At 40.2% G+C, this 26,564-nt stretch overlaps 1 protein-coding gene across 6 annotated transcripts in view; it reads right to left on the bottom strand.

Moving 5' to 3' along the window:
• The window catches only part of VPS13D (vacuolar protein sorting 13 homolog D), a 273,685-nt gene that overhangs the window by 232,537 nt on the left and 14,584 nt on the right, over positions 1 to 26,564 (bottom strand). For 5 of the 6 annotated variants that reach the window (XM_049877954.1, XM_049877956.1, XM_049877957.1 and 2 more), the window contains exons 6-21: positions 25,484 to 25,600; positions 22,800 to 22,904; positions 21,360 to 21,530; positions 20,802 to 20,902; positions 19,854 to 20,022; positions 17,830 to 17,931; positions 17,465 to 17,666; positions 16,538 to 16,717; positions 15,744 to 15,874; positions 14,386 to 14,461; positions 13,393 to 13,563; positions 12,104 to 12,234; positions 10,388 to 10,520; positions 6,292 to 8,505; positions 4,812 to 4,963; positions 564 to 1,595 (exon numbers count right to left, since the gene is read on the bottom strand). In XM_049877954.1, coding sequence (XP_049733911.1) covers positions 564 to 1,595; positions 4,812 to 4,963; positions 6,292 to 8,505; positions 10,388 to 10,520; positions 12,104 to 12,234; positions 13,393 to 13,563; positions 14,386 to 14,461; positions 15,744 to 15,874; positions 16,538 to 16,717; positions 17,465 to 17,666; positions 17,830 to 17,931; positions 19,854 to 20,022; positions 20,802 to 20,902; positions 21,360 to 21,530; positions 22,800 to 22,904; positions 25,484 to 25,600 — 5,187 coding nt within the window. Of the gene's footprint in view, positions 1 to 563; positions 1,596 to 4,811; positions 4,964 to 6,291; positions 8,506 to 10,387; positions 10,521 to 12,103; positions 12,235 to 13,392; positions 13,564 to 14,385; positions 14,462 to 15,743; positions 15,875 to 16,537; positions 16,718 to 17,464; positions 17,667 to 17,829; positions 17,932 to 19,853; positions 20,023 to 20,801; positions 20,903 to 21,359; positions 21,531 to 22,799; positions 22,905 to 25,483; positions 25,601 to 26,564 lie in introns of those variants that run through there. The other variant, XM_049877959.1, reaches the window with a different exon arrangement.

Raw genomic sequence — 26,564 nt, 5'->3', positions numbered from 1 at the left:
GTGATAGCAGAGCCAGTGGTGACAGACAGCAGGGCCAACAGAAGCCTGTCCTGAGGGAGCTGAAAGGAACCTGTCCTTAAGGGGCCAAGAGGAGGCCTGTCCTTGAGAGAGAGAGAGAAACACTTGCACGACTGAGACAGCTGTCCTGCAATGAAGAAGGGAGACTTTCCCTACATGACTCATGATCCTAATCCTGAGTGGTAGCCTGCTGATCATGACCCCAAGTTGACCCTGTGACTTCCATAATAAACCACTTAACTGTAAGTATGGTATGTGAGTTCTGTGTGGCCATCACAACAGATTATAGAATCCAGCTGAGAAGGAAAGAGCGCCACGGGAGGGATGCTGGTATCAGAATTGGTAAAAAGATTGAAGAGTGGAAGTATGTCTGACCTCCACCTCACAGGGATCAACCTCGGGCTGATTTTGAGTCACACTACCCTACCTGAAGTTAAAAGGTTCTGACAGCGCTACTACTACTCTTGCCATTTCACAGCTAGTGTTTAAATAACCAAACCCAAAACTCACCCCTAGAATTTAAAGGAGCCAAAGGGAACTGATACCTTGAGATCTAGCTTGGTGTTAACTGGATCCTGAAGTTCAGACTCTGTCAAAGCATTTGACTCTGACTTCACGTTTTGTAAGATATCCTCAGCCGGCGCCTTCATTGCATGGTTGTCTGCAGTGGAGCCAATTCCAAAAAAATCTAGTATCACAACCCAGGTTTGCAGTGTGATCAGAACATCCAAGCAGTTAAAATCAACATCAATGCTCCGGTTAACTCGGTTGTAACTGGAAGAAAATTCTGGGTGTTTCTTATCCACCAAGAATATATTGATGTGGACCAAGGAATCATCAAATTTACTCTTCCCAGCAAGTATCTTGGGCTCATCTACTGTTGGAGAAGGTGGTGGAGTTAAGGGATAGTCCTTGTCTTGGACTTCCTTCTGCTTTTTCCGTGATGCAGAGGTGGGCCTTTGGTATAACTGAAAAACATTAGGAGCTTCTTCCATGTGAGAAGGGAGAGACCGAGGCATATCAGGATACTCCGCATTGGATACCGAAGGGCAAGACTGAGAAAGGTATTCTTTCTGTGCTAAACTAGATGGCTTAGGGGCTCCCCGAGACACCATCAGGTTCTTATACTTGGAATCTGGATTTTTCTCCAATAAATCTTCCATCAGGAGAGAGCGCAGTGCAATCTGAATGGATAAAGTCTGAGGATGGTCTTTACTGAATTCCACCTCAAAATCCTGAAACTTTAAGCTCACAAGACCCTGGGCCCCCAAAGTCAAATCTCCACTTAGCTGAACTTGAAGCTCTGATATACAAAAGTTGGCTTGAATCTGGGTGAAGGATTTGACTTCCTTTACAGACAAGGACTTTTGAGAAGAGTTAGAAAGGCTGGAGTGGCTGAACAACCCATTCTCCTTCCTTTCAACAGAAGGCTCTCCACTGGAACTGAGGGAAGGCAGAGGAGAATGAGGGCAAGGTGAGGCGGTAGCACTGACTGGAAACTTATTCAGATCTTCACTATACACAAGATTGTCCAGCGTCTGTAATACCTGCTCATACACATGCTTTGCTAACACCACCTGTATTCAAAGAGAAAAATTCAGTTATTCCGCTACTATTATTAATTGCCCTCAGATGCACTGCCCATAAATTTTCAAAGCTGATTTTTGTGGTGTTCTCCACCAAGTTACAAGTTAGTTGATAACAAAGACTATCTCTTTGGTTTCTCTCTTCTGTCCTTATCTCTCTCTGTCCCACTTCTATTCACAAGCCCTCCTCCAGCACCTCACAGAATATTCTGTACACAATCAGTGTTCAATAAATGCTGTTGATTATATGGCTGAATCAGCAAAGTCACTCTTTCAAAGTTACAAAAACGATTGCAGAAATTGAAGGGAATACTGCCAAACATCTAACATGGTTACACCATAGAAATGGGAAACGAAACTCAAGGGATCTAAAACTGGCTGATCACCATCAATTAGTTTAATAACCTATGAGCACTACTAAACAAAGAAGTAGTACTTTTTAAAGATGATAATGATGATTTGTTACTACTTATGTTTCCTTTCTCCTTACTTTTTCTTTAGTTACAATTTCTTATTAAAAATATTTTCAGACAAGTTTTTTTTTTTTAATTAATTTACTCAAGGGTAGTTTTTCACAGGATTCCAACCAATTAATGTGGAGATAATGACAGAATTAGAAAGTGACCATTCTGTAACCCTTAACTAAATAATTTATTCTGACAAAATTCATCAGTGGGTACACTATCAGGTGAATGACGGACAGGGAATTTCACAATGGAGGGATCAGGCTCTTGCCACCTGAACACAACAATCAGTGTTGGCATTACCGAGAGACAACTAGAGGTTATGTGCCTCCTAACAGAGGCAACTGCAGCACCTTGGAGGTGTTCAAGCCAAAAAATAAAAAAAAGAACCTAAATCTACTTAAACCTGTAGCACTGTGTTACAGTTTACAGGAAATACAGGGGAACAAGTTGTATGACATCACAAACAGCCAAATCCGGAATGTGGGACATTCCACCGGGCAAATGAGACAGGTACCACAATGAAATAATGGCATGAGGAGAAAAACAAGAAGGAATTTAGATTAATAAAGACCTAAAAGACAGATCATCCAAATGCAACATGTGGGCCTTGTTTGGATCTGATTCAAACAAACCAGAAGTAAAAAGACATTTGTGAAGACAATCAAAAACATCTCTGAAATTGGAAGATGGATTAAAATTTACACGCCGAGGAATCTTCATTAATTTTGTAAGGCATGATAATAGCACTTTGGTTATAGAATAAAATGCAGATAGTTTTTAGAGATACATTCTAAATATAAAGGGGGAAGGATGGTATGAGGTCTGCAATTTGCCTTAAAATATTTCACCAAGGAGAAAAATAAATAAATAAATAGATGGATGAAACAAATGTGGCCAAATCTTGATAACTGTTGAATCTGAGTGATGGGTGCATAGATTCGTTAGACTATTCTACTTTTGTGTATGCCTAAAGTTTTTCATAATAAAAAAAATTTTTTAAGAAATAGTTTCAACAAAAACAACAGTAAGTCAATGGTAACCAAAAGAATAAGTCAATATAATACAACAGAATTCATATTATCTGCTAGATTTGATGTAGGAAACTCATTCTAGAAGCCGCTGCGGATGATGTGAAAGCTAAGCCTGCAGAGCGAAATCTTTGGGGAAAGCTCCTCACTCAGAGACCCACAGCAGGAACTGATATCAAGAGGGACACATCCATTAGCAGCACTCCTGGGTTACTCCAGAGCCGCTCTTAGAAACAGACCAGTGATCAATTTCTGCCTAAGACTAGGGTCCACTCTCCTAATAGCCTGCCTGTCCTTGCTCTTTTATAATTTATGTATAATGTTATAATGCACAGTTTAATGCCCTGTTAAATCAGGAAAACTCAAACTTTTGAAGGAAACAGAATGACAGATGTATGCACATACACATACCTGCCACACACAAACACACATACTACAAACATATACACGCAAAAGAAATTCCTATCCTGGCCCATTTCACTTCAAAGCGGGCAGGACTAATTCCCTCTCGAAAGGACCTGTCGATAGGTCAGATTATCAGATTATTTCATAGGCTGGGCCAAGTATGTCAAAAATTTGATAAGAATTACATCCTCCTGGGAAAGAGAGACTCTGACTTTTTAAATAATAATTTCCGTTGTTTCTGAACTGCAATGGAATTAAGGCTCTGCCTTCTTCCTCTAAACAACTTGCCCCTCTTCCCTACAACATGAAGAAGGCTAACAAGACTAATTCTCCAGGGATACAATGACACAATAAAGGGATTCCAAGTTTATTCAAACTATCAGCAATAATAATATGCATTAATGATGTCTCTTTGAATTTATTTCCTTCCAACTAGAGTACATAATATATATAAAATATGTACTACATATTATATATAATACACACATATATAAAAAACTGTTGCTGTCGAGTCAATTCTGACTCATAGCAACCCTATAGGACAGAGCAGAACTGCCCCACAGGGTCTCCAAGGAATGGCTGCTGAATTCGAACTGCCAATCTTTGGGATAGCAGCCGATCTCTTAACCACCGTATGTGTATATGTATATGTATATATGTATGTATGTAAGTGTATGTATGTACGTGTATATATGTATATGTACATGTCCACGTGTGTATATATATATAATCTTATATTCTCTCATATTATCTCTTAGTGGAAGAAGAGATTAGTAATTCTAGATGTAGACTAAGAAAAAAGGAACATAAATGACTGGTCCAAGGTCACGATCAAAACTGAACAAACTTCTATTCTAATGCCCTCCATGTTAGAAAATGCTTTCAACATGTAATCCCACAGCAGGTGGGATGTAAGTTAAGAGAGTGAGCCAAACTTTTCATAGGTAGTATACAAACAAACCCTAAGAAGTAGACAAACGGAGGGAAGCCAAATAAAACAAAATGACGCTTACAGAAAGAGCTTCCAAATCTGAGTAGCTCAACTGGTACTTCACTAGCCTAACCTTCACACTAAAAGTTCAATGACTCAAACTATGTGCCGTTTGCATAGCAAGTGCACATGCTTCCCATATCAAGTCAATTTGAATCTTTGCCAGAACATGCACATACCCACTATTCATTGGCGGGGTTCAAAACCTCTTTGTGATACACAGTAGTTTCTGACCTAATGGAATTAATCATAACGAGGCCAGGCATTTTGTTTTAATACAGTCATTTGAAAAAATGAAAATCCACAAGGTTTTTACCTGAACTGAATTAACAAATTTCCCTTCAATCTTCATGATGCTAGAAGTTCCCAGGTCGTCTGGACTAAGGGAGAAAGTCAATTCCGATTCCCTCTCTATAGGGATCTTCTCCAGTTTAAACTGGATGGTGGTGTTGTTCAGGATGTGAAAAGCTGGCACGGTAGAGAGGAATGACAGACGGTAAATACTACTTGCTTCGATATTGCTAATTAAGTGTAACCCATAATAACCATAACCCATTGCTGTCGAGTCAATTCCAACTCATAGCGACCCTATAGGCCAGAGTAGAACCGCCCCCATAGGGTTTCCAAGGAGCGCCTGGTGGATTTAAACAGCTGATCTTTTGGTTAGCAGCTGTAGCTCTTAACCACTGCGCTACCAGGGTTTCCTGATTAAGTGTAGAGTACATAAAACAGAACCCATGGATTACTCTTAGCCTGGGAGGGCAGCTGATTCTGGCACCTGGGGTCTATGGCTGAGTATAGACTTCGATGTCTATCCCAAAACCAAAATTCACAGCAAGCAGAGCTACAAGGTAAATTTACACACAAAAAAAAAAATATTTTCATAACACATTGCATCTGGTGGCTTCAAAATGTGATGTGGTAAATATTAATCCAGGCCATGGTCTATATTAAACTTCTCTTAGCCTTTCAAGATGCCATTTTCCAAATCAAATTGCTCATACTTATCTAACTTCCAGATATAATATTTTCCCCTTTTCATCGAGCCTAAATGAGAATCAAGGATGATATAGGTTTCCATGTGAACAACTTTTATCCCAAGCAGAGAAAGCAATCCTTCGGTATGTAAATGAATCAGAGTGAATTAACACCTAAGAACCACAGAAGGATTAATTCTCAAAGACATTAATTTCTCTACCAATAAATAAAGTCATGCTCTAAGGTATACCTGATTTCTGTGAATTCGGAGAAGTAACAGGCTGAACTGTTTGGTTTTAGCTATTCAGATCCAGGACACAAACACAAGCATTCTATTCCTAGAACCTTGGATTAACCCATTAAGAAACAAGACGGAAGAATATCGAAAGGAAAACATAACATCCACAGACTAAATTTCTTATTCTGTTTACATCCATCTCTCCAGGGGCCTTGGGCTACAGTATTTAACTAGGAAAAGTCTACAACTCAAGAACAAAAAGACAAGATATATTTGACCATATACAGTACTCCAAGAGAATTCATTCACTAAAGCATCTCTCAAGGTGAGCACTCACCAGATTTCAAAGAAAGTCTTATTCTGCCAAACATGGCATGAAATAAAACAAGCCGAAAACATACCAGCCTACTCTATATGAAGCATTCTACTAAAAACTTCCGTTTTGGTTTCTTAAATATTAACTGGGGATAATTTTAAAAAGAAAAGTTTTTTGTTAGTGTTGGTGTTTTAAGCCAAGTACTACGTGAGCTGGAGTTTGAAATCTTTAAACAAAATGAAAGAAAAGAGTCATGCTCCTCACCTTGACCTCTATGCAAAGATTCAAAGAAATCATGGCGGGTGAAAGGAGTTTCCTCCTGACTACTGACACTGGCAGACCCAGAAGGAGGGCAAACTGCCCGGCTTCCTTCAGACCCAGGACCCTCTCTGCCTGCCAGCTGGGTGCAATTCAAAGAATATAGTTTAATATCTTTGATTTCCACTTGCAGACGGTCATTTCTGGACTCATCATCTCCTGTCACAAAATTCTGGATGACTATCTGTCCCAAGTGTCCTACCAACAACTCAGGACTCCCCGGCTTCCGAGGGATAGAAACAACTGGCGATTCAATGTTTATGTTCAAGATGAGCTTCACGGTGTCAGAATGAGATGCGGCTAGGCCAAACTCATAGATGTCATTTTCTTCTAAGATAAAAGGCTCCCGAGTCTTCCTGGGAGTTTCAAAGAGTGATATCATCTCGCTGTACTCAGCGGTTTTGGTAGCTAGTACTGTGGTGACTTTGGTGGCTGCACTTTTCAGCATACTTCTAAAATTTTCCTCCAGCTCATCCATGGATAATGTCAACTCCTTCAAAAATTTAGCAGAGTGGTTATAATGCAAGGAAGCCATCTTGAGGTTGAGAATACACTCCTGTTTAGATTTCTCAACAAATGTAAAACTCAAAGCTTCAGTGAGGGCTACATCTTCCATTTTGACAAATACAGATTCAAAGTAGCCAATGTCACTGATGATATTTTCATAGCCTATGGAATTCCCAATGCTGACAACATATTGGTTTTTAACATTCTCTTGTGTCAAATCCATAAGCTGCAAACAGCCAAGGGAGCCATTCACATCAAATGTGCTACCCATTGACACGTTAACTTTGGTGCCACCTATACTTGCGGTTGCAATTTTTCTGCCGTATTTCTCTCCGTTTGCCATTTCCACTGTCCGAAGGAGCAGTAAGTTAAGCCTATGGATTTCCACCGCAACCTCAGTGTTCTGTTCATATGTAGATTGATAAGTTCCTTGTTCCCTAAAGCTCCTTTCAAAATCAGTCATTAAAGGCTGAGGACTCAAATCATCTTTTTCCTTGGGTAAAGATTTCTGAAGAAAACCAATCAGTTCTACAATTGTCTCTGGATTCAGAATAATATCCAAATTATTCACTTGTAATGATATCACCTGAAGAGTGCTGTCCAAATTCATCGATGGACACTCTGAACTCACAAACTGATACTCCAATTTAATGAGGGACTCTTGTTCTTTGGTGAGAATTCTGTCAAGTGAAACACTAGCAGCTGACCGATCATTCAGTGCGGCTGCATCGGTTAAGTGGGCCACACTGGGTCCAGAGACAGGGGACTGGGCCCGGCTATCCCGGAGGCTTCCTGTTGGAATATCAAAACTCAAGTTCTTGTGTGAAGCCATCAAAAGGTCAAAATCGGCACCATATGTCTGCATGGTATCCACCAGGAGTAGACTATGAACAGTTAGGGAGACTTCAGCATCATAAGGCCTCTTCACAAAGTGAGCATTGGTACCAAATACCTTGAGCACAGAAATATACCGGCCATTGCTCTCAACGCCAAGCTGCATACAGTTAACTTTAAATTCAGCAAGGAGGAGCTGTGACTCCACCAGGACCTCCCGGGTGTGCTGCTCCAACATCACAATGCTCTGGGTTAAATTCATTACCGAGTCTTGCAAACTTCCCCGCTGTGCCTCTTGGGTAAAAATGTTCTCTTTAATCTGAGTGTCAGAAGTCTTCATTTCTGAGGAGGTCAAAAGAGAAAAGCAATTCTTGAGAGCGGATATTTTATCTTCATTGATGTGGATCTTTAAGTCTGGTAAGTTGCCTGAGAGCACTGCTCCTGGGTATTTGGGATCTGAAGTATAAATCAATCGGCGTTCTAACTGTAGATGAACATTGAATTTCTCTACCACATGAGTTGGCCCCACATCAATATCCTGGACGTGCTTCCAATTGTCTTTCACTCGTCCAACCATGATCTGGAGGTCCATAAACGACAGGGAGTACCTCTCGTACATCTTTGTGCTCATTAAATGTGCCTGAAGCTGTTCTTCACTGAATTCAACTCCCGAAAATGGAGGTGTCTTCTCTCCACTACTGCTGCTTGTCTCAGGAGGTGGGGTATTAGGAGGTGTGGCAAGAGGGGTCTTGTATTCATCATCACTAAATTGATTCTCTTCAGATGCTGACCCATCCCCGCTTTTCCTCTTGGAGTCATCTGTGGATAAAAACAGAAAAGATTCAAAGTATATGCCTGCTCTTTCCTTCCTCTTTCCTTTAATGTCATGATTAAGAAAAGTAGAATTATCAACCAGAGCCATCTAAAAAAAAACTAGGTGATAACTCTAAGTATAATATTCTTTTTTCTACCAGTTATTCACTGTGACTTTATCTATTAATTTGGAAATCAAAACACAAAAAGTGAAAATATACGAACATGAAAAAGGCTGGCGACCCACTGACATATGAACACATCAGGGTGGGGAAACCACCAGCCTGCTGCCCAAAGCTGCTCTGCCACCATAGGAGCTGCACTGCCACAAGCCCAACCCCTCCTACATGGCTCTATATAATTATCTATTTGTTCATTGTTTCCTCTGTTTGTCTATGTGTCCATTTTGTTTCCCACACTAGAATGTTTCAAGAGAACAGTAGTCTCAGCTGTCTTACTCAACACAGTATCTCTCCTGCGGAAATCTGTGCTTCGCAAGCAGTAACTGCTCAATGTGTCACTTTTCTAGGTCCAGAGTCCACGCTTAGCTCCTCTCTTCTACAGCCAAGCAGTGCTGACACAACTGCAAAAGCACGTCACTAATTTCTGTCACCTAAGTATGTTACATGTTTATATTTTATAAATCGAAGCAGGTGCTTTCTGAAGTTGTGTGATCCTTTTACGCCAATCAAATTTCCTTTTATCATTCCCCTTAGCACCAAACATTTCCATTCCTTCTCAAGTCCTCCACCCCCTTCTTCCCTTTCAGATCTTCTCAGTGACATAAGATAAGGTTTGGATTATTTGATAAGCTTCCTCAATTTCTTTTACCCATGAATCCTCTCTTCTTCCCTCTCGTCTCAAGGTAAACAATGCATACTTTTTGGATCTAATAACTGTTATGAAATTATCTTGTAGGAGTCTCTTTTTATGTTTTCCCCTAAATAGCAAATAGATTAAGTCTCCATTCCTGAAATTAAGTACTGGGGAATAGTGTTTATTAAAATACAGAATGTTTCCTAAAAATACAAATAAAAGCCACAATGAGATACCACTTCACACTACTAAGATAGCTGTAATAAAAAAGACAGACTAGTGTTGGTGAGGATGTGGAGAAACTGAAACATTAACATATTGCTGGTGAGACTGTAGAGGTTATAAAATGGTGCGGCTGTTTCGGGAAACAGGTAATTTCTCAAAATTTTAAACATAAAGTTACTATATGACCCAATAATTCCACTCCTACTAGATATATACCCAAGATAACTGAAAACATTTGTCCATATAAAAACTAGACATGAATGTTCATAGCAGCATTATTCATAATAATCAAAAGGTGGAAACTACCCAAATGTCTATCAACTGATGAATGGATAAATAAAATGTGGTGTATCTATATGATGTAATACTATTCAGCCATAAAAAGAAAGTACTGATTCATGCTACAAACGGACAATCCTGAAAACGTGATGCCAAGTGAAGGAAGTCAGTCACAACAGACCATATATTATAATTCCAATTCATATGGAAAGTCCAGAAGAAGCAAACCCATAGAGAGAGAAAATAGATTAGTGGTTGCCAGGGGCTGGGAGTGAGGAAAGGTGGAGCGACTGTTTATTTTTCGGGTGAAGAAAATGTCTGGAATTATATACTGATGATAGTTGCAAAACTCTATCAATTATGCCAAAATAACTGAATTGTACACTTTAAAAGGGTGAACGTTATGATATGGGAATTATACCTCAATAAAGTTATTATTAAAGAAGTAATAAACTAACTTTAGTGTTAAAAATATTACATAAACCCTTTTTCAAGCTTTATTTAGTTAAGCATAGATAGACAGATACATCTACCAACATGTTTTCATTACTCCGCATTCACACTATACCTTGGGTATTTGTCAGTAACATTCTTCCTAGATCCACAACAACTAACACGGGATTCTTGAATTTGAAATCATCGGGAAATATCACCTGAGGGGCAGAAATATCTAGTCGCACACTCCACCGCTTACTTTCTTCCTGTAAAAAAATAAGAATAAACTACGATTAAATAACATTTAACTGTAACTGCTAAAACTAAATAGCTTTACCAGTGGGGCTCAAGCTTTTCTGAAAGCCACAGCTAGGATTACAGAATGATTTAACAGTCTGTGGTATCAGAGCAAGAAGTCTGAAATGGAAGTAGATTCAAATGCTTGAGGATTAAAGACATTACCACAGGCAAATGTCTGAAGCAGGGAGAAAAAGTTATCAAATTACTGATTTGGGACGTTGTCTGCGCTTTGATTGTGATAGTCCATAGTTTAAGAAGGATCTTGTTTCTAACTTAAAAAGTTTAAAACTTTAAAGTATTACAGAAAGTATGAATTCAAATAAATTTGTATAAACCCAAATACGTTTTATTTATTTATGGATATTGGTAACCATTAATTTTCATGCCAAAATACCTTAGTGAAAAATATAAACCTTGACTTTTGAAATATAGCACTCCAATTCATGAATTTGCTCGTTGTTCTTCCCTGCAACTAAAACTGCCTAAATTGTATATATGCAGTCAAAGCTGATTTATCTAACATTATCAAAAAGAAACCTCTTTTGTGTAAGATTAACAAGAGAATACTACTAATTGTTGTAATTTGTGTTGAAACACACAAACACACTCACATAAACACCCCAAAATAAAACACAGGACTAATTCTCCATCCCATATAACATATTCCTAAGTATTTCATTGTGGAAACCCTGGTGGCGTAGTGGTTAAGTTCTACAGCTGCTAACCAAAGGGTTGGCAGTTCGAATCCACCAGGTGCTCCTTGGAAACTCCATGGGGCAGTTCTACTCTGTCCTATCTGGTCACTATGAGTCGGAATCAACTCGACGGCACTGGGTTTGGTTTTTTTGGGGGGTATTTCATTTTGAAAACTTCTGCCACCTCTTACACTTTTACAACTGGCTTCAAACCCGTTGCTACTGAGTCAATTCCGACTCCCGGCGACCCTACAGGACAGAGTAGAACTGCCCCATAGGGTTTCCAAGGCTATAATTTTTTTGGAAGCAGACTGCCACATCTTTCTCCCACGGAGTGGCTGGTGGGCACTGCCTAAAAGAAGCCACACTACTTCTAATTGCTCCATCTAAGCAGTGCAGCTCCACGCCACAGTGTTAGAAACTGTTTTAGTGAACTGTGAGACACTTCCTGGCTCTCCCTGTCTGTGGCAGTCTCACTTCAGCTAATCAAGTGACCACTGTACCCTGGAATACAAACTAGGGCATCATTCCAGTTGTTTTTCTTTCAATAACGCTAAGTAAAAATGGAAAGCTCTTAAGTGAAACTTTCGCAAAATATCAGATCTAGAAGATGGAACAAAAGTGAGTCTTGAAAGTGTTCTAAGATTGTTGATCTAGTCGTTCATTTTTATTAAACCTTGACTGTAAAAGACATGAGATTTTATTTTTTGTTAGCTGACACGAATTTCCTATTTCCAGTTGACTTGATCAGTATAACTGACGCAAGCATGCCTGTCTGTAGTAGGTAAAGCCCTTGACAGACAGAATGCCTATCCCTACCTCACCCCAAAATGAGTACATATATGCCCACTTACAATGAAATCACCCACTAGCAAACGATCAAGAGTTTGTCGGATTTCAGCCTTGGTCTGCATCTTTAGTTTGTTGTATTGTCTTCTGGCAGCTTCAGCCACTCTCAATTCAAGTTCCGACTGATAACCAAAACCTGCAAGAGTGGAAATATATAGGAGAATCAGCATTCTCCAAGTGGCTGGGTGGAAGAAACCACTGCAACATCTACTCTCACCAAGAATTCCCATCAAACCTAAAAAACAACCTGTGACAACAATAGCTGCTTACTCCACATGACCTGGCGTCATACAGGGTAACAGGAATGAGGCAAAGATGGTGCACGACAGCCATGGTGGGGAAAGGAGGTATGTGAGGGAAGGGTACCTAAGTTAGGAGAATTTCTTGAACCATTTCTGAAAGATGCCAATCTATTATATTTCAAATTCCTTAAAAAGTCAGGACATTACATTGGCAGTAAAAATGGAATTTGGAAGGAAATGCCTTCTGATAGTCTATTAGAGACAGGACAATGAAGCCAAGACATTTAGGGCTACTGTTGAAGTGAAAAGATTAAAAAACTGAACCAGAGGTAAAATGGCTTGTTAAAAGAGGTAGGGAGAAGGATGCATTCAGGAAAGTAATATTGTTCTAATAATTTCTTTGTCAATTAAAATACTTTTTCTGCACCCACTGTTTCCAGTCTTCCTTGCGAACACGGGGTGGAATAAACAACGATATTCAGAACCTTGCAGTATTAATGCGGCACTGAGCTTGTAAAACAGACCATTGAGAAGGAAACTCTTGAACGTTTCTCCTAAGGTCACTGGGTAGCCAAAGAAACCACCACCCTAATGAAACTGGGGGGTACCTGGGTGGTGCAAAGGTTAACACACTCAGCTGCTAACAGAAAGGCTGGAAGTTCGAGTCCACAGAGGCACCTACTTCTGAAAAATCAGCCGTTGAAAACCCTATGGAGCATAGTTCTAGACTCTGACACACACATGGGGTCACGATGAGTCTGAATCAACTTAACGGCAACCGGTTTAATGGAATGGGAAATATTTTAAAGTGCTTGCTATAGGGGGGCAAAGAAAGAGAAAATATTTAAGAACATTGATTTCTCTTGGAGAAATGGCAAAGTATAGCCACCTTGATATAATAACTAAGGAAAACCCTACCACTTTCTCCGCAGGCCTTTTCTATCACTACGAGGTCAGTCAAACATATAATAACCCTTGTGCAGAACACTGGAAATGACAAGAAAGAATTTTTTAAAAAGGTAACGTAAGAGTAAACAAACAAAAAAGTTAACCTGAGGTATGAACCTTTCCCTTGTAGAAAAAGTCAGCTACTTTTTTAATAGCCTGGGGATTATAGATGATGTTCAAGGGCCTTGTGCTGACATTCAGCCGCCTCTCAAAATGGCTGTGTGCTGGATTCCTCTCATATAGCATCTCAAACACTGGATCATTTCGATCAGCAGCTAAAGGAGGGAAGAGGAGAAAGAAAATGGAACACAGCAAAAACAATTTCCTTACTCTTAACAGAACTGTGAGGAGTTCTGGAAAAAAGGCATTTTCTAAATTATTTTCCAATTAGTTCCCAATTATGCACATTTTATACAGAGCCTAATAAACGCTGATTCTTTAATTTTTGATATAAATCCTGAAAACTGAAGTGGTATAATTGCTCCCACTATGGAAACTAAGGACCCAGAGGCCCTGCAAGGTTTAGCACTGGCCCCAGTCACACACCAGGGTAACAGTTCAACTGAGAGAGCACCAGGACTCACACAGTAGAACCACTAGGCACAGAACGGGACATACTTCCTCTTATACAGTGACAACTGTGACGACCGGAACTTGACAGGACTGCCTTGTTTTTCCGGGCCTCACAAGTTTTCCATCTTTGACAGGGTGCAATCTTACCACTTTTCTATTGCTCATTTTAGTGGAAAATATTCACATTTTTCTTCTCTCACATTTTTCTTTTCTTTTCTGTCTTACACAAGTTCCAGCTTTTACAGCTTTCGCCGTACTACTTCTCAAAGTCCATAGTAGTAATATTTTTAAGGATTAGTTTTTAAGAACATATGACAGATTATAAAGAAGACTTGGTGGCGCAACAGTTAAGTGCTCAGCTGGTAACTGAAAGGTTGGTGGTTCAGACCCACCTAGCGGCTCCTCAGGAAAAAGACCCAGCGATCTGCTCCCATAAAGATCACAGTCTAGAAAACCCTGTGGGACAGTTCTACTCTGTATGAGTCAAAATCGACTCGATGGCACCTAACAACATGACAAATTACCAGCATAATGATCACTTCTGTCTGAAGATGTTGTTTGGAGACCAAAAGACTGTGAGACTCTGCCAACTTCTTTTTGCTGTTGAACACACACAAAATGCATAAATGTCAAAGTTAGAGGGTCATTTACTACACACACACACACACTCACATTTTACCGTCACCATCACCCACTCAAAATACAGTTCAAATCAGATTACTGAGTACTTGCAGGCTGATCACTCAACTTTTGCTGCTTTTTTCCCAATCTAGTAAAACCAGCTTTTCCTTTGTACTGATCTGTACTCACCGCTGTCAAGTCGATTTCGACTCACAGCAACCCTACAGGACAGAGTAGAACTGCCCCAAGACAGTTTCCAAGGAGCAACTGGTGGATTCGAACTGCTGACCTTTTGGTGAACAGCTGTAGCTCTTAACCACTATGCCACCAGGGTTTGCTCTGTATTGACAGTATGCTACTTCATACTTAGCACATTTAATGACCAATTGCTAAATGAATATTATACATGTATAGCTTTTCAAACTTTAACTCTGGGCTCCTACCCTTTCCACAGCCACCTCTCCTCCCCCCAAAAAAATTATGGACAAAGTAAGTGGCTAAATATTCAACTATTATGATCATATCTTTGCCAACTTGATAAAAGATCCTATAATTAATAAGTTACATTATAAAAAAACCCAGTGCTGTCGAGTCAATTCCAACTCAAAGCGACACTACAGGACAGAGTATATATTAAACAATTATATGCACACAGAAAACTTGAGATGGTTCTCTTTTGGACCTCTGGAAAGATGACACTTCCTATCAGTGACTAAGATCAAAATGCATGAAAATGGCTGTCAGATACAGAGGAAATTCAAACACTGACCCTGAAACACAGAAAATAGTAGGGTTTTGGGCATTTTCTTCCAAACTGACTTAAGCACATAAATCAAAGAAAAATATTCCATAGTGGCTACAACACAGGAAGAGATGAAGGCAAAGGCATAACCTGACCATCATTTGCCTTCTAACAAATACAAAAAAGTTATCTAACACCAATTTCTTTTTAATCAGCCTATCTGTCTCAGGAAACCCTGGTGGCATAGTGGTTAAGTGCTATGGCTATTAACCAAGAGGTCTGCAGTTCGAATCCGCCAGGTGCTCCTCGGAAACTCTATCAGGCAGTTAGTTCTACTCTGTCCTATAGGGTTGCTATGAGTCGGAATCGACTCGACGGCAGTGGGTTTTGGTTTATCTGTTTCAAGATGACCAAATGTCAGAATGAATCGAGTTCATATTATTTATTGCTTGCATGAAACAGACACAATTCACCAACACTCTCAATGTATGAACCATTCGCTGTTGTACGTATACGTACTGGATTAGGGAACACGAGAAGAGGAAACATAGTCCCCTCGGTAGCCAGGTCTCGAAGAAATAGTCCACCCAACCGGACTAAAAGCAAGGAGGAATTTCTTCGAGGAAGAGATTCTGCTAAAAGTTTCACATCTGCAAAAGATAAATATAAGAGTTGATGCTATGCCATGAGAGCCTAAAGTATCTTAAAAAAGTATTAGATATAATATTTTACAGAGGACTTAGGTATCAAGGAGCCCTGGTGGTGAAGTGGTTAAGTGTTTGGCTGCTAACCAAAAGGTCAGCAGTTTGAATCCACCAGCCGCTCCTTGGAAACCCTATGGGGCAGTTCTACTCTGTCCTATAGGGTCGCTATGAGTCGGAATCAATTCTACGGTGGGTCAACATTAGCTATAATGAACCATTTTTCCTTGAAACCAGAATCAGAAAAAACAACCTTCTACCTATATTAATATACAAGAAATATTAGAAGTTTCCCAAGCCAAATGAATTTTAAGCAAAGCAGTCTATACTTAAGCTCAAGCAATCTGCTAATCATACAAAGTTTATGACAGCTCAGTCTTCAATGATTATAAAATAAAACAAACTCATTTTTCTTTTTCTTTCTTTTTTTTTTGTTTGTTATTTGCCTTCTTAAACTACTGGAAAACCTCAGAAAAGTGGCTACTTTATGGGCTGAAATAAAGATATCTGCAAGATGTCAAAACTAATACCTGGGCATTTACGTATACACTTTTAACTCAACGTCACAAAAAGGAGTCAAGTCCATTGGCTCCTACAGAGACAGGGCAGTACCTGAGAACTCAAGCTGCATGAAAGCACTTTCGTTCACTTGAGGAGTCCCTTGCTCCTTGTGCAGCAGAGTCACTGTACCACGCTGCAGCTGCACATTCAGTTTGGCAAAGACATGATCTCGCTTTGTGAAGGTGTTCAGACAAGAGGCATCTGCAGTGGGATCAAAAAACTCATCTGTGCCTAAGTGGAGAGGAAGAAAGACTTAAGAAAAATACGGGAGAAAAAAGTAAAGCAAACAGGGCACGCTGATGACAGCTATGATAACATTAGTTAACTGTTTTTCTATTTTCTTAGTGAAGGACCCTAAAGTCATGGGTGACATTTTACTCACTAATGTTAAATAGCCCCAACTGTTTTATAAAGGCTCTTATCAATTTATTGTCAAACCAGAGAGGATGTGAAGATTCATGATACAGTCCAGTATAAAGCAGCACTGTCCAATACAATGAAATGTTCTATTTTTTTCTGCACTGTCCACATATGGCTATTGAGCACTTATAATGTAGTTAGTGCAACTGAGGAATTGAACTTTTAATTTAATTTAAATTTAAATAGCCACTTGAGGCTATCAGTACCATATCGGGCAGTACAGGTCTACAGAGTGAATCTGGACTGGTATTCAAGCTTCAGAGTTTAAAATTTTTTAACTTGCTCAAATTTAGTTTCCTTACAAAATCTGCCACTCAGATCCATCTGAAATTGTGCTAATATTGATATTCAGTAATAGAATTACAAACAAAGACCTCTCAAAACATTTCCTTTCTCAGCCTCTTGTACCCTATGAACACAAGGCAAACTGTTTTCCAAATGTCTTATTTTTATTTGAAAAATACCATAGGCTTTTTACAAATAACAGACCCTATTTTATGAACTAAGTGTCTCCCTTCTCTATTGTCAAGGGGAGAGTTAAGGCCTGCCCCACCTTACCCAGGATCTCTTCAGGAGTCCACTGTTCAGGCTGCTCTGCTGACAGGCCCTCCACTGGTTTTCCCTCAGGGGTTTGCTGCCCATACCAGCCACCCCACCCAGGAAACCAGGACTGAAGATACTGCAGCATCCCACTGCCGCCACTGGTCTCTGGGTCTCCAGGAGAGTCTCCCGGAGAATCAAATTGAGGCTCTCGTAGACTCTGTGTCAATCACAAATGAGCAAATATGAGCACTCAAAGATAAAAAGAAGCCATGCTATACCAATGATTACTGTCTGTCCCATACAGAAGCATACGCACACAAAAGCTGGAGCGCTCAGAGTGTACTGGGTCTGACCCAATCTTCTTAGAGAAGACTTCTTACCTCTGCCAATTCTTCTTGTTTATGAAATCGTTCGTGAACCAGTTCACGCAAAATCTTCAGTTCCTCAAAGCTCTGTTCCTCTTCAATCCGACACATTTCCTCCTGTTTGGATGGGATTAAAAAAAAACGGATATTGTAGCCCCAAGAAGCTGGACATCCACACAAACCACCACAAGCATGGCGAAGGAATCTATCTAGTCCTCAACATTTCCAGAGAAGGCTTAATAAACAATTAAACAGTTCTAAACTTGAGTGCTATTTCCGGTTTAAACAGCTTTTCCATAGAATCCAATAGATTTTACTTGGTCTAAAAAGCCTCAGTCACAAGTTTCATGGTATCTGGGACTAACAGTATGTAGAGAGAGAACAAAGGACCATACTTAGTTATAAATGGGTAACGGAAACATACGCACTGCTGTACATTCTGTGTAGCACTGACAGTTTACCATGTACTGTCACATGCAATACCTCAGTTGATCAAAGTAGACTAACTAGGTATAACTCTTTCTTCCTTTATTTATTTTTTTATGTATTTTTACTTCTTATTGATTTATTATCTTTCTTCTGAAGGGGATACTGAGGCCCACATTTACACAGTAGGTGTGCAGGCCTCCAAACCCTTTATGTTTCACATAGGACATTAGCAAAAACATAGTCATTGTAATTTGTTTCATGTTGGTTAGAAAGGAACAATGGTAGCCAGGTACATGCAAAGACAAAAGAGAAAGTAGAATTCACTATCCCAGACCGTTTCTTATACTCTAACATTAAAGAAGGGGAGATTATGTGTTTGCTTGATGACTACAGTTATAATTCAGACTTTTCTTTCCCTCTATATCCTGCCTGTGCCTTTAAGAAAGCTATTCAAAACAAAATCATTCTTTTATTAAGGAGCCCTGGTGGTGCAGTGGTTAAGTACTATTGGGCTGTTAACCGAAAGGTAGGCAGTTGAAACCCAGAGGTCCATGGGAGAAAGATGTGGCAGCCTGCTCCTGTAAAGATTACAGCCTGGAAACCCTACGGGGCAGTTCAACTCTGTCCTAGAGGGTCGCTAAGAGTCAGAATCAACTCAGTGACAACAGAGTATAAATCACATTGATGATACAAGCATTAGTGCCTGCCTCAGGTTAAGATGGGTGAGAAGGGAGAACACAGGGGTCCTAAAGGCAAAGCACAGGGGTCCCAAAGGCAAAGTAACATTTCTTTTTGCTTGGAAGCATTTGGTGTTGTTTTCTATAACCCTAATACCAAAGACATAGCTAATTTAAAGATAGTGCTTGAGCCAAAATTTTGAAGAGAGTCTAAATTGCTTTTGCAAAAATTAAGGCTCACAGAACCAGTCAAATGAAGGCATACAGCAATTCCCATTGCCTTCTCCTAGGAGTTAACAGACTAGGGGAACGGTGGAGTCCCAGCCAGGCCCCCAGAAGTGTAGTTCTAAGAGTCTCTAGCCCTACTGCTCACTAGAGCATGAGCTTGTCCTCATCACCCCCTTTCCTAACCTATACCTCCAAAAGAGTCCAAGATCACTCAAGGCAATTGGGATAGGGAAAACACAGATTGAAGTCTACAGAGATTAGTTATAGAATGTGGTAGAAAGAACTATGACTAAGGTCGGGCTTTGAAAAGACACAGATGAGTACATGAAAAAGTCACTCTGGTAGAGGGAGAGCATGGGCACAATGGCACAGCAGGGCCATGGCCATATTTTTTTCCTTCTACCCCACAGCCTGGCTCTCCTCAGGCAACAGAGGGTGGAGGATACTTCTGGCTACAATAAGGCTGGTGGCCTTCCAAGAGAAGCCGGACCCTGATGAGACCAATTCTGTCCTATAAAATTATGATCTTTAGCAAGGGATCTTACATTTTTTTCACAGATTCCATTTTCTTCAGCCTTTGAGAGAACATCTTTATCCTCTGAAGGAAGACCAGAAACGCAAGACAACAGTGCTGCTCAAAGTCACCACCTCCAACATGAAGCCGTGGACACTCTGAAACTAGGTAGACGTTTCTAGACCACTCACCTTGTCATCTGCAGACAGCAAGCCTCCTTTTAACTTGTTGAAATACTTGTCAGTGTAAGACACAGCATCGCGGGCACGGTGCAAGAGAAAGTCCCAGGTACAGCATTTCCTCTGCTCTCTGATCTCATATAAGTTAGCGTTCAAAGCAAAACACCACCATTCTCGGCAGCTGAAATATTTCATAACAAAGGAATTACTTCTTACAAGAAAAACAACTAAAAGGCTACCAATCCAGGAGAAGCCACATAACACCCACTTCTCTTCTGAGACAGCTTTTCTTTTGTCAGCCATCAGATTATACCTCAAGATCCAAGTTCATTTCAACAGCAGGCTAAACTCAGCATGTAAGGAAAGTAAACCTGCTGCCAAACAACATCAAATAATGGATCCCACATTTATGTATCAGGAATTATACAGGGTTCAATTGGTTTGAATTGCCCACAATATCAGTCCCTTTCACTGGCATAGAAATTCACGTTGTAATTATAAGGTAAGTACCATCTTAAGAGAACTAGCAAGGATTTGACTACTGGAGATTTTAAATGGAGTACAAAGAAAGGAAACGGAAATACTTAAGATCTAAAAAAATTTTAATATATTGATGGTCAAGTTTATTGTTGACACATGAATTTTTATCTTTGCTATGGAAGTTAGAAAGCTTACTATATAAATAACTGACCCAAATAACCTAGGAGAAAAGACACAGGGAAGTAGGTCCAAAGAATACTCAAAGCATTTACTACCAGATCCCACCAGAGCAACACCAGTCTACTTGCCAGGCAGACTGAGAAGCCCTTCTTCATGCCACTACACTCAATCTAAGAATAAATCTGTAGCTTTATCTCCAAATGCGTAAAGGACAGTGAGAGCTATTTCTGAGCTTTGTACAAAAAAAGGAGCATGCTATAAAATGTATTTCACATACACACGTCATTCAAAAGCTCTTACTTCTCAGATACTGCCACTTTTGGTTTCCATTTTCGGAACTTCACCTGCCTCTCCTTTCGTTCCAGCTCCTTGAGGAATTCCATGATTTGCCGATATTGCAGCTTTTTATTAGAGGTTAACAGAGACTAAGTTAGAACTGATTGGTTTCATTTACTCAGTTAAGACTTTTTTATCTAATAGGAACAATTCCCATTTGTCAGTCTACTGACTTAAAACCCGGTGCAAACTGAAGGAGCAAAACATTAGCATCAAATGGCATTTCTCTCTGAACACGGACAGTTAAGTATTTATATTTAGTATTTGTATTTACTGTATCTCTTGTACTCCGCTCAGCAGTTAAAAAACATCAAATAAGAACCAATCTGAGATCAGTCCTTAACTATATAGCAGATAGCAGTTTCTGCACCTAACATTTTGGGCTGGAAGAAATGGTTTCACACATCCTATCTTTCCCACTAAGAGTACTGTAAGATATCAATGCCTTCTATCAATACTTTCCCTCCACCCCTAGTTACCAGCCTGACAGTGATAGCGTAAGCCCCTGGGAAGAGAGTGTACCTGAGAAAGTTTCAAGGGAATGGTCTCCAGCTGAATATCGCATTCAATTCGGGGAGAGTGCCGAGACCTCAGAGGCTCTTTGGAGCAGTTTCTCTTCAAAAGGGCAGATGCACACACAGGCTCCAAGATGTAGTGATGATTGCGGCTCTCCATACTCCTGCCCATCGCCTCCTGCGTGTCACAAGAAAACCCATGCTGTCCAAACCGTCTTTCTTTTGGGTAGTCATTCATTTATGATGGGAGGTTTATGACAGATAAGGTCAAGTTCAGCTACAGGTTGCAATTAAAGCAAACGTTTACAGGATCAAGTTACATGCTGGTATATTATTTAATCTGTAGTATATTACATCAGAATCCAAAAGCAGTATAAAACTGCAGAATCTAAAGCTCTCTAGTATTTTTTTTAATTGATTTATACTTCTTCATAGGTTATACATTCATATGGTTTAAAATCCGAAAGGCAAAAACGGTGAAGCGTCTCCTTCCCATTCCCATCTCCCAGCCACCCAGTAACCCATGATACCAGATTCGTACGCATCCCTCCAGAGCCATTCTGTGCATACTCAGACAAATTCATAATTTTCTGGTTACTTTAAATATTCTTACACAAATGGTACATATGCTGTTTTGCCTTAGCGTTTTAAACTAAATAATGTATCTTAGAGACTATTATATACCCATCATAAAGGTCTTTGTTGTTATTTTTTATAGCTGCATGCTGCTCTGCTGTACAGATACACAGTATTTATTTAATGAAAGGAGCAAAAAACTCATTCTGTACACTAGCATGCAAGGCAAAAATAACCTGGCCTCAGGGATGGGGAGGGAATGAGTCATTTTTCCTCATCTCACTTAAGCTACCTATAATTTCCTTACAAGAATTTCTCTAAATTAAAGTTATTTCTTGTTCTTTACAAACAATAATACTTTATATCTAATGCCTTATAATGACTAAGTATTCCTGTAAAGAAATGCCACAAGCTAATTAATTCCACCGAAGGTGAAGTCTGAACATAGCATAATATGAAAGTTCTTTAAAACTCAGATCTGGTGTTTTATTCATTTAAAATCTGGATGCCTAACACATGGTGGCTGAGAAAATGAATAACTCTAATATGGTAGACGCATACTGTGGAACAGTACGTACTCAGAAGCAATGAACCAGAAGTACAAAGAGTAACATTGATCAATCTTAAAAACCGAGCTTTAAGTGGAAAAAAAAAGTAAGAAACACAATGTATATTTAAAACATACACAAAGTAAAACACTGTTACTATTCACTATTACTTCCAGCAAACAGGCTACAGGGTGGATGCCTATGAAGAAAGAGAGGGGTAGGGATGGGAATCAGAGAGGCAGGGAACAAACCTCCATGGCAGTGATCCTACACCTTTTTACTTCAATGTTGCGTTTCAATGAAGCCCTCTGCTGGAACCATACCTGTAACTCCGCCTGAGGCAAATCCCCCAATAAAGCGCAATCAACATCCCAATAGATGCTAAACTCTGCCACATCTAATTGCTTTTTCCGCATTAATTTCTGTACCTGAGGAGAGAAAGACAGGGAAAAAAACAGAATCACTCTCTTTATTCACTAATATTCACTCAACAGACGGTTTGTGAAGAATCATACATCAGGCCCTTTGCAAAAGTGCTGGGGATACAAAACGGAATTAAAACATGGCTTTGCTCTTGCAGAGTTCAAAAACTAGCTGGCAGGGTATATACACGTGTAAACGATTTTAATTAAGCAGAGGAAAGCAGGGCAAGAATATTCAAGACATTGTGAGCCAACAAAAGAGAAAATATCCCTGTGCAGCTAAGTATCAAACAGCCATGAATTTCAGACAGGGTAGGGTAGGAGGAAGAATGGGAACACATTCCAAAGGGTAGGAATGATGAGACAAAAGCCTGATTTCTTCAGGGGATGGTGCAGTTGGAACACTGTGCACGTGGCACGGGTGGGAAAGGGGAGCAGGGGCAGAACTGGTATATGTGAATGTACACACATTTGGAATGAAGAGTTAGTTAAGCAGGAAGATTTGGTACACGTGAATGTACACACATTTAGAGTAGAGAGTTAAGCGCGAAGATCTGGTACACGTGAATGTACACACATTGGGAATGGAGAGTTAGTTAAGCGTGAAGATTTGGTACATGTGAATGTACGCACATTGGGAGTGAAGAGTTAGTTAAGCATGAGGACTTGGTACACGTGAGTGTACACACATTGGGAGTGGAGAGTTAGTTAAGCAAGAAGAAAAGCAGCTTGGGATGTTACTAGGAAAGGAAATGTACACGTCAGTAAGGAGTCTGGACTTCACACTGTAAAACACAAGGGGCCACTAGAGCTTTTGACGGAGCCATGCACCAGGATGAGGCATGTTTCAGAAACAGAATTCTGGCAATGGTGTAAAGCCGAGCTGCCCTCCCCCCTGTCGGCCCTCCCCCAAGCAGTGCACCAGAGAAAAATGAGTAAGGGTGTGTCAAGATCACAATCAAGTCTATCAGGTTACATTTGGAAACATCTGGTTTCCAAATGGAAAACCCTGGTGGTATAGTGGTTAAGTCCTACGGCTGCTAACCAAAGGTCGGCAGTTGGAATCCACCAGGCGCTTCTTGGAAACTCTATGGGGCAGTTCTACTCTGACCTGTAGGGTCGCTATGAGTTGGAATCGACTCAACGGCAGTGGGTTTGGTTTTTTTTGGGGTTTCCAAACGAGCTCCAGGCAACAGCCACATCCATTTATCCCTGTGTGCTGTACGAATACTATAGAAAAGGTTGGGAAGCACTGATATAAATCAAAAGCCAGGGACGGGAGCAAGGAGTCGACAAAGAACAGGATATTTCATCAGCCCAAGCAAAGGTAGACAGGATCCTGAAGATAGCTGCAGTGAGGTTGGAGAAAAGGAGCCACATGTGAGATATTTTGCAGGAATAAACTGAGGGGACGTTGTGGCCCAGCTGAGGAAGAAGTGAAGGAGGAGCACAAGGCTTCCAGAGATGAGTGTAGGGGATGAGAACACTGTGTGAGTGGAACACTGTGTGTACAGCGTGGAGGGGGAGGGTAGTACTGGTACGTGTGTATCTACACATATTTGGAGTGGAAAGTTAGTTAAACTCTGGGGCAGGGCTGGCAAACTTTATCTGTCAGGGGCCACATGGCAAATATTTTAGGCATTGCAGGGATACACTATTGTAACTACTCAACTCTGCCACTGCAGCACACGAAAGCGGCACAAAAGGCAGTATGTGAACAAATAGGCACGGCTGTAATCCAACAAACCTGTAATTACAAAACAGCCTGGGGTGGGGGCAGGATGGAGTGAGTAGGGTGGGATGGGACAGGGGGCTGGATGTGGCCCGCAGGCCACAGTCTGCCAACCCCTGCTCTAGAGCCAGTCCACCTAGGTTCAAACCTAGCTTCATCTCTCTGCACCTTAGCATTCTCATTTATAAAATGAAGCTTGAGAATTAAATGAATTACAGCAGGTAAAGCACTAAGAACAGTGACTGGCACATAAAAGGACTCGAAAGATGTTAGCTTTTGTTTGTTTTAAGTGATTACCATTCAGTAGCATACTAGGGAACGAAGGGAAAAAATCAGCTTCAAGTGGGCAAAATGGGCAGGTGGAACATAATGGGACCTCCTTGGTTATGACGGCCCTGAACTATCAGAGATGTCCCACAGGAAGTTAAAAAAAAAAAAAAAACGAATATGAAGGTCAGAAGAGAGGTGGAGAACGCAGCTCGAGATTTGGGATAGTCCTAAATGGTGGCTGAAGCTATGAAATAGACTGAGACTACTGCACACAGTATGAGAAGAAACTCAAGAATGAAGTCCTCTCGGTGCCTCAGTTTCTTCGTGTATAAAATGAAAGAGACTGAGCCAACATTTAACGGATGGGTGAAATAACCAAAGGTCAAAGAAAATTAACTGTTTCCCTATTTCCGCAAATCAGGTTTGTTTGATACAGACAAGAGACATGCATATACACCACAGCCCGTGGTGGAAAAGAATGCCACCTCAACTACACAAGATCAAATGACAAACAGCAGGGCCCCAGATTCTCTAACCCCACTGCATTCTTCCTGGCCTGCAGTCAGTCGTATTGCATACTCACAGGCTCATTGACAGCATTTTGCATGGACACATTCTTAATGCAGACGCCAAATGCAAAAGGATGGGGAGGATTGGTAACACCATCTTCAAAGCGCAAATGGACATCTTGAATTTTTAGCTACAAAGGGGAGAAAAATTAAAAAACATGTAGATAACTGCTGTAGGTAAAATACCATAGACAGGTGTCAAACTGTCCAGGAACCACTAAAGAAAACCATAGCATACATTTTATACACACCCTGGCATCACACACACACCCAACACTCTGTGAGTGCCTAAAAGAGTCATGATCACAAACAGGATATGAATGACATTTTCTTTGTGATTAGCACAAATTTTATTATTTTGGAAGACATCTTAAAGAAACACTTAAAGAAAGTCACATTGTCATATCCAAATAATTGACCCTCCCTCTCTTGTAATAGCTTAACTGTGCCTCTATATCCATCCCAGCACCTGGACCCAGGATCACCAGCAGGACATATAAACTATCTGTGCATGTAAGTATGTATATTTGTATTTTCCCTAGTCCCTGTAGGCAGGGCACAGAAAAGGCATTCTGCTTCAATGAATTAAAAAATGATAATAGAAAGTGAAAAGACAACCTACAGAACGGAAGACGGTATTTACATCATATATCTGATAACAGGCAAGTATCCAGGAAATACAAAGAATTCTTATAACTTAAAAAGACAAATAAGCAATTAAAAATGAGCAAAGGATTTGGCCAGACATTTCTCCAAAGAAGACAAAAAATAGTAAATAAGTATATGAAAAGATGCTCAACATCATAAGCCATCAGGAAAATGCAAACCAAAACCACAATGAGATACCACTTCACACCCGCTAGGACGGCTATATTCAAAAATTAGACAATAACAAGTGTTGGCAAGATGGTAAGGAATTTGGAGCCCTCATACACTCCTGATGGATACAGAAATTGTGCAGCCACTTTGGAAAACATTCTTGGCAGTTCCTCAAAAAGTTAAACAGAGAGTCATCCTACCGCCCAGAAATTCTACTCCTAGGTATGTACCCAAGATAACTGAAAATATATATCCACACAACATGGACAGGAACAC

This window comes from Elephas maximus, chromosome 3 (genome assembly GCF_024166365.1).
Source record: "Elephas maximus indicus isolate mEleMax1 chromosome 3, mEleMax1 primary haplotype, whole genome shotgun sequence".
NCBI classification, from domain to species: Eukaryota; Metazoa; Chordata; class Mammalia; order Proboscidea; family Elephantidae; genus Elephas; species Elephas maximus.
This window is presented reverse-complemented; position numbering and strand designations above follow the sequence as displayed.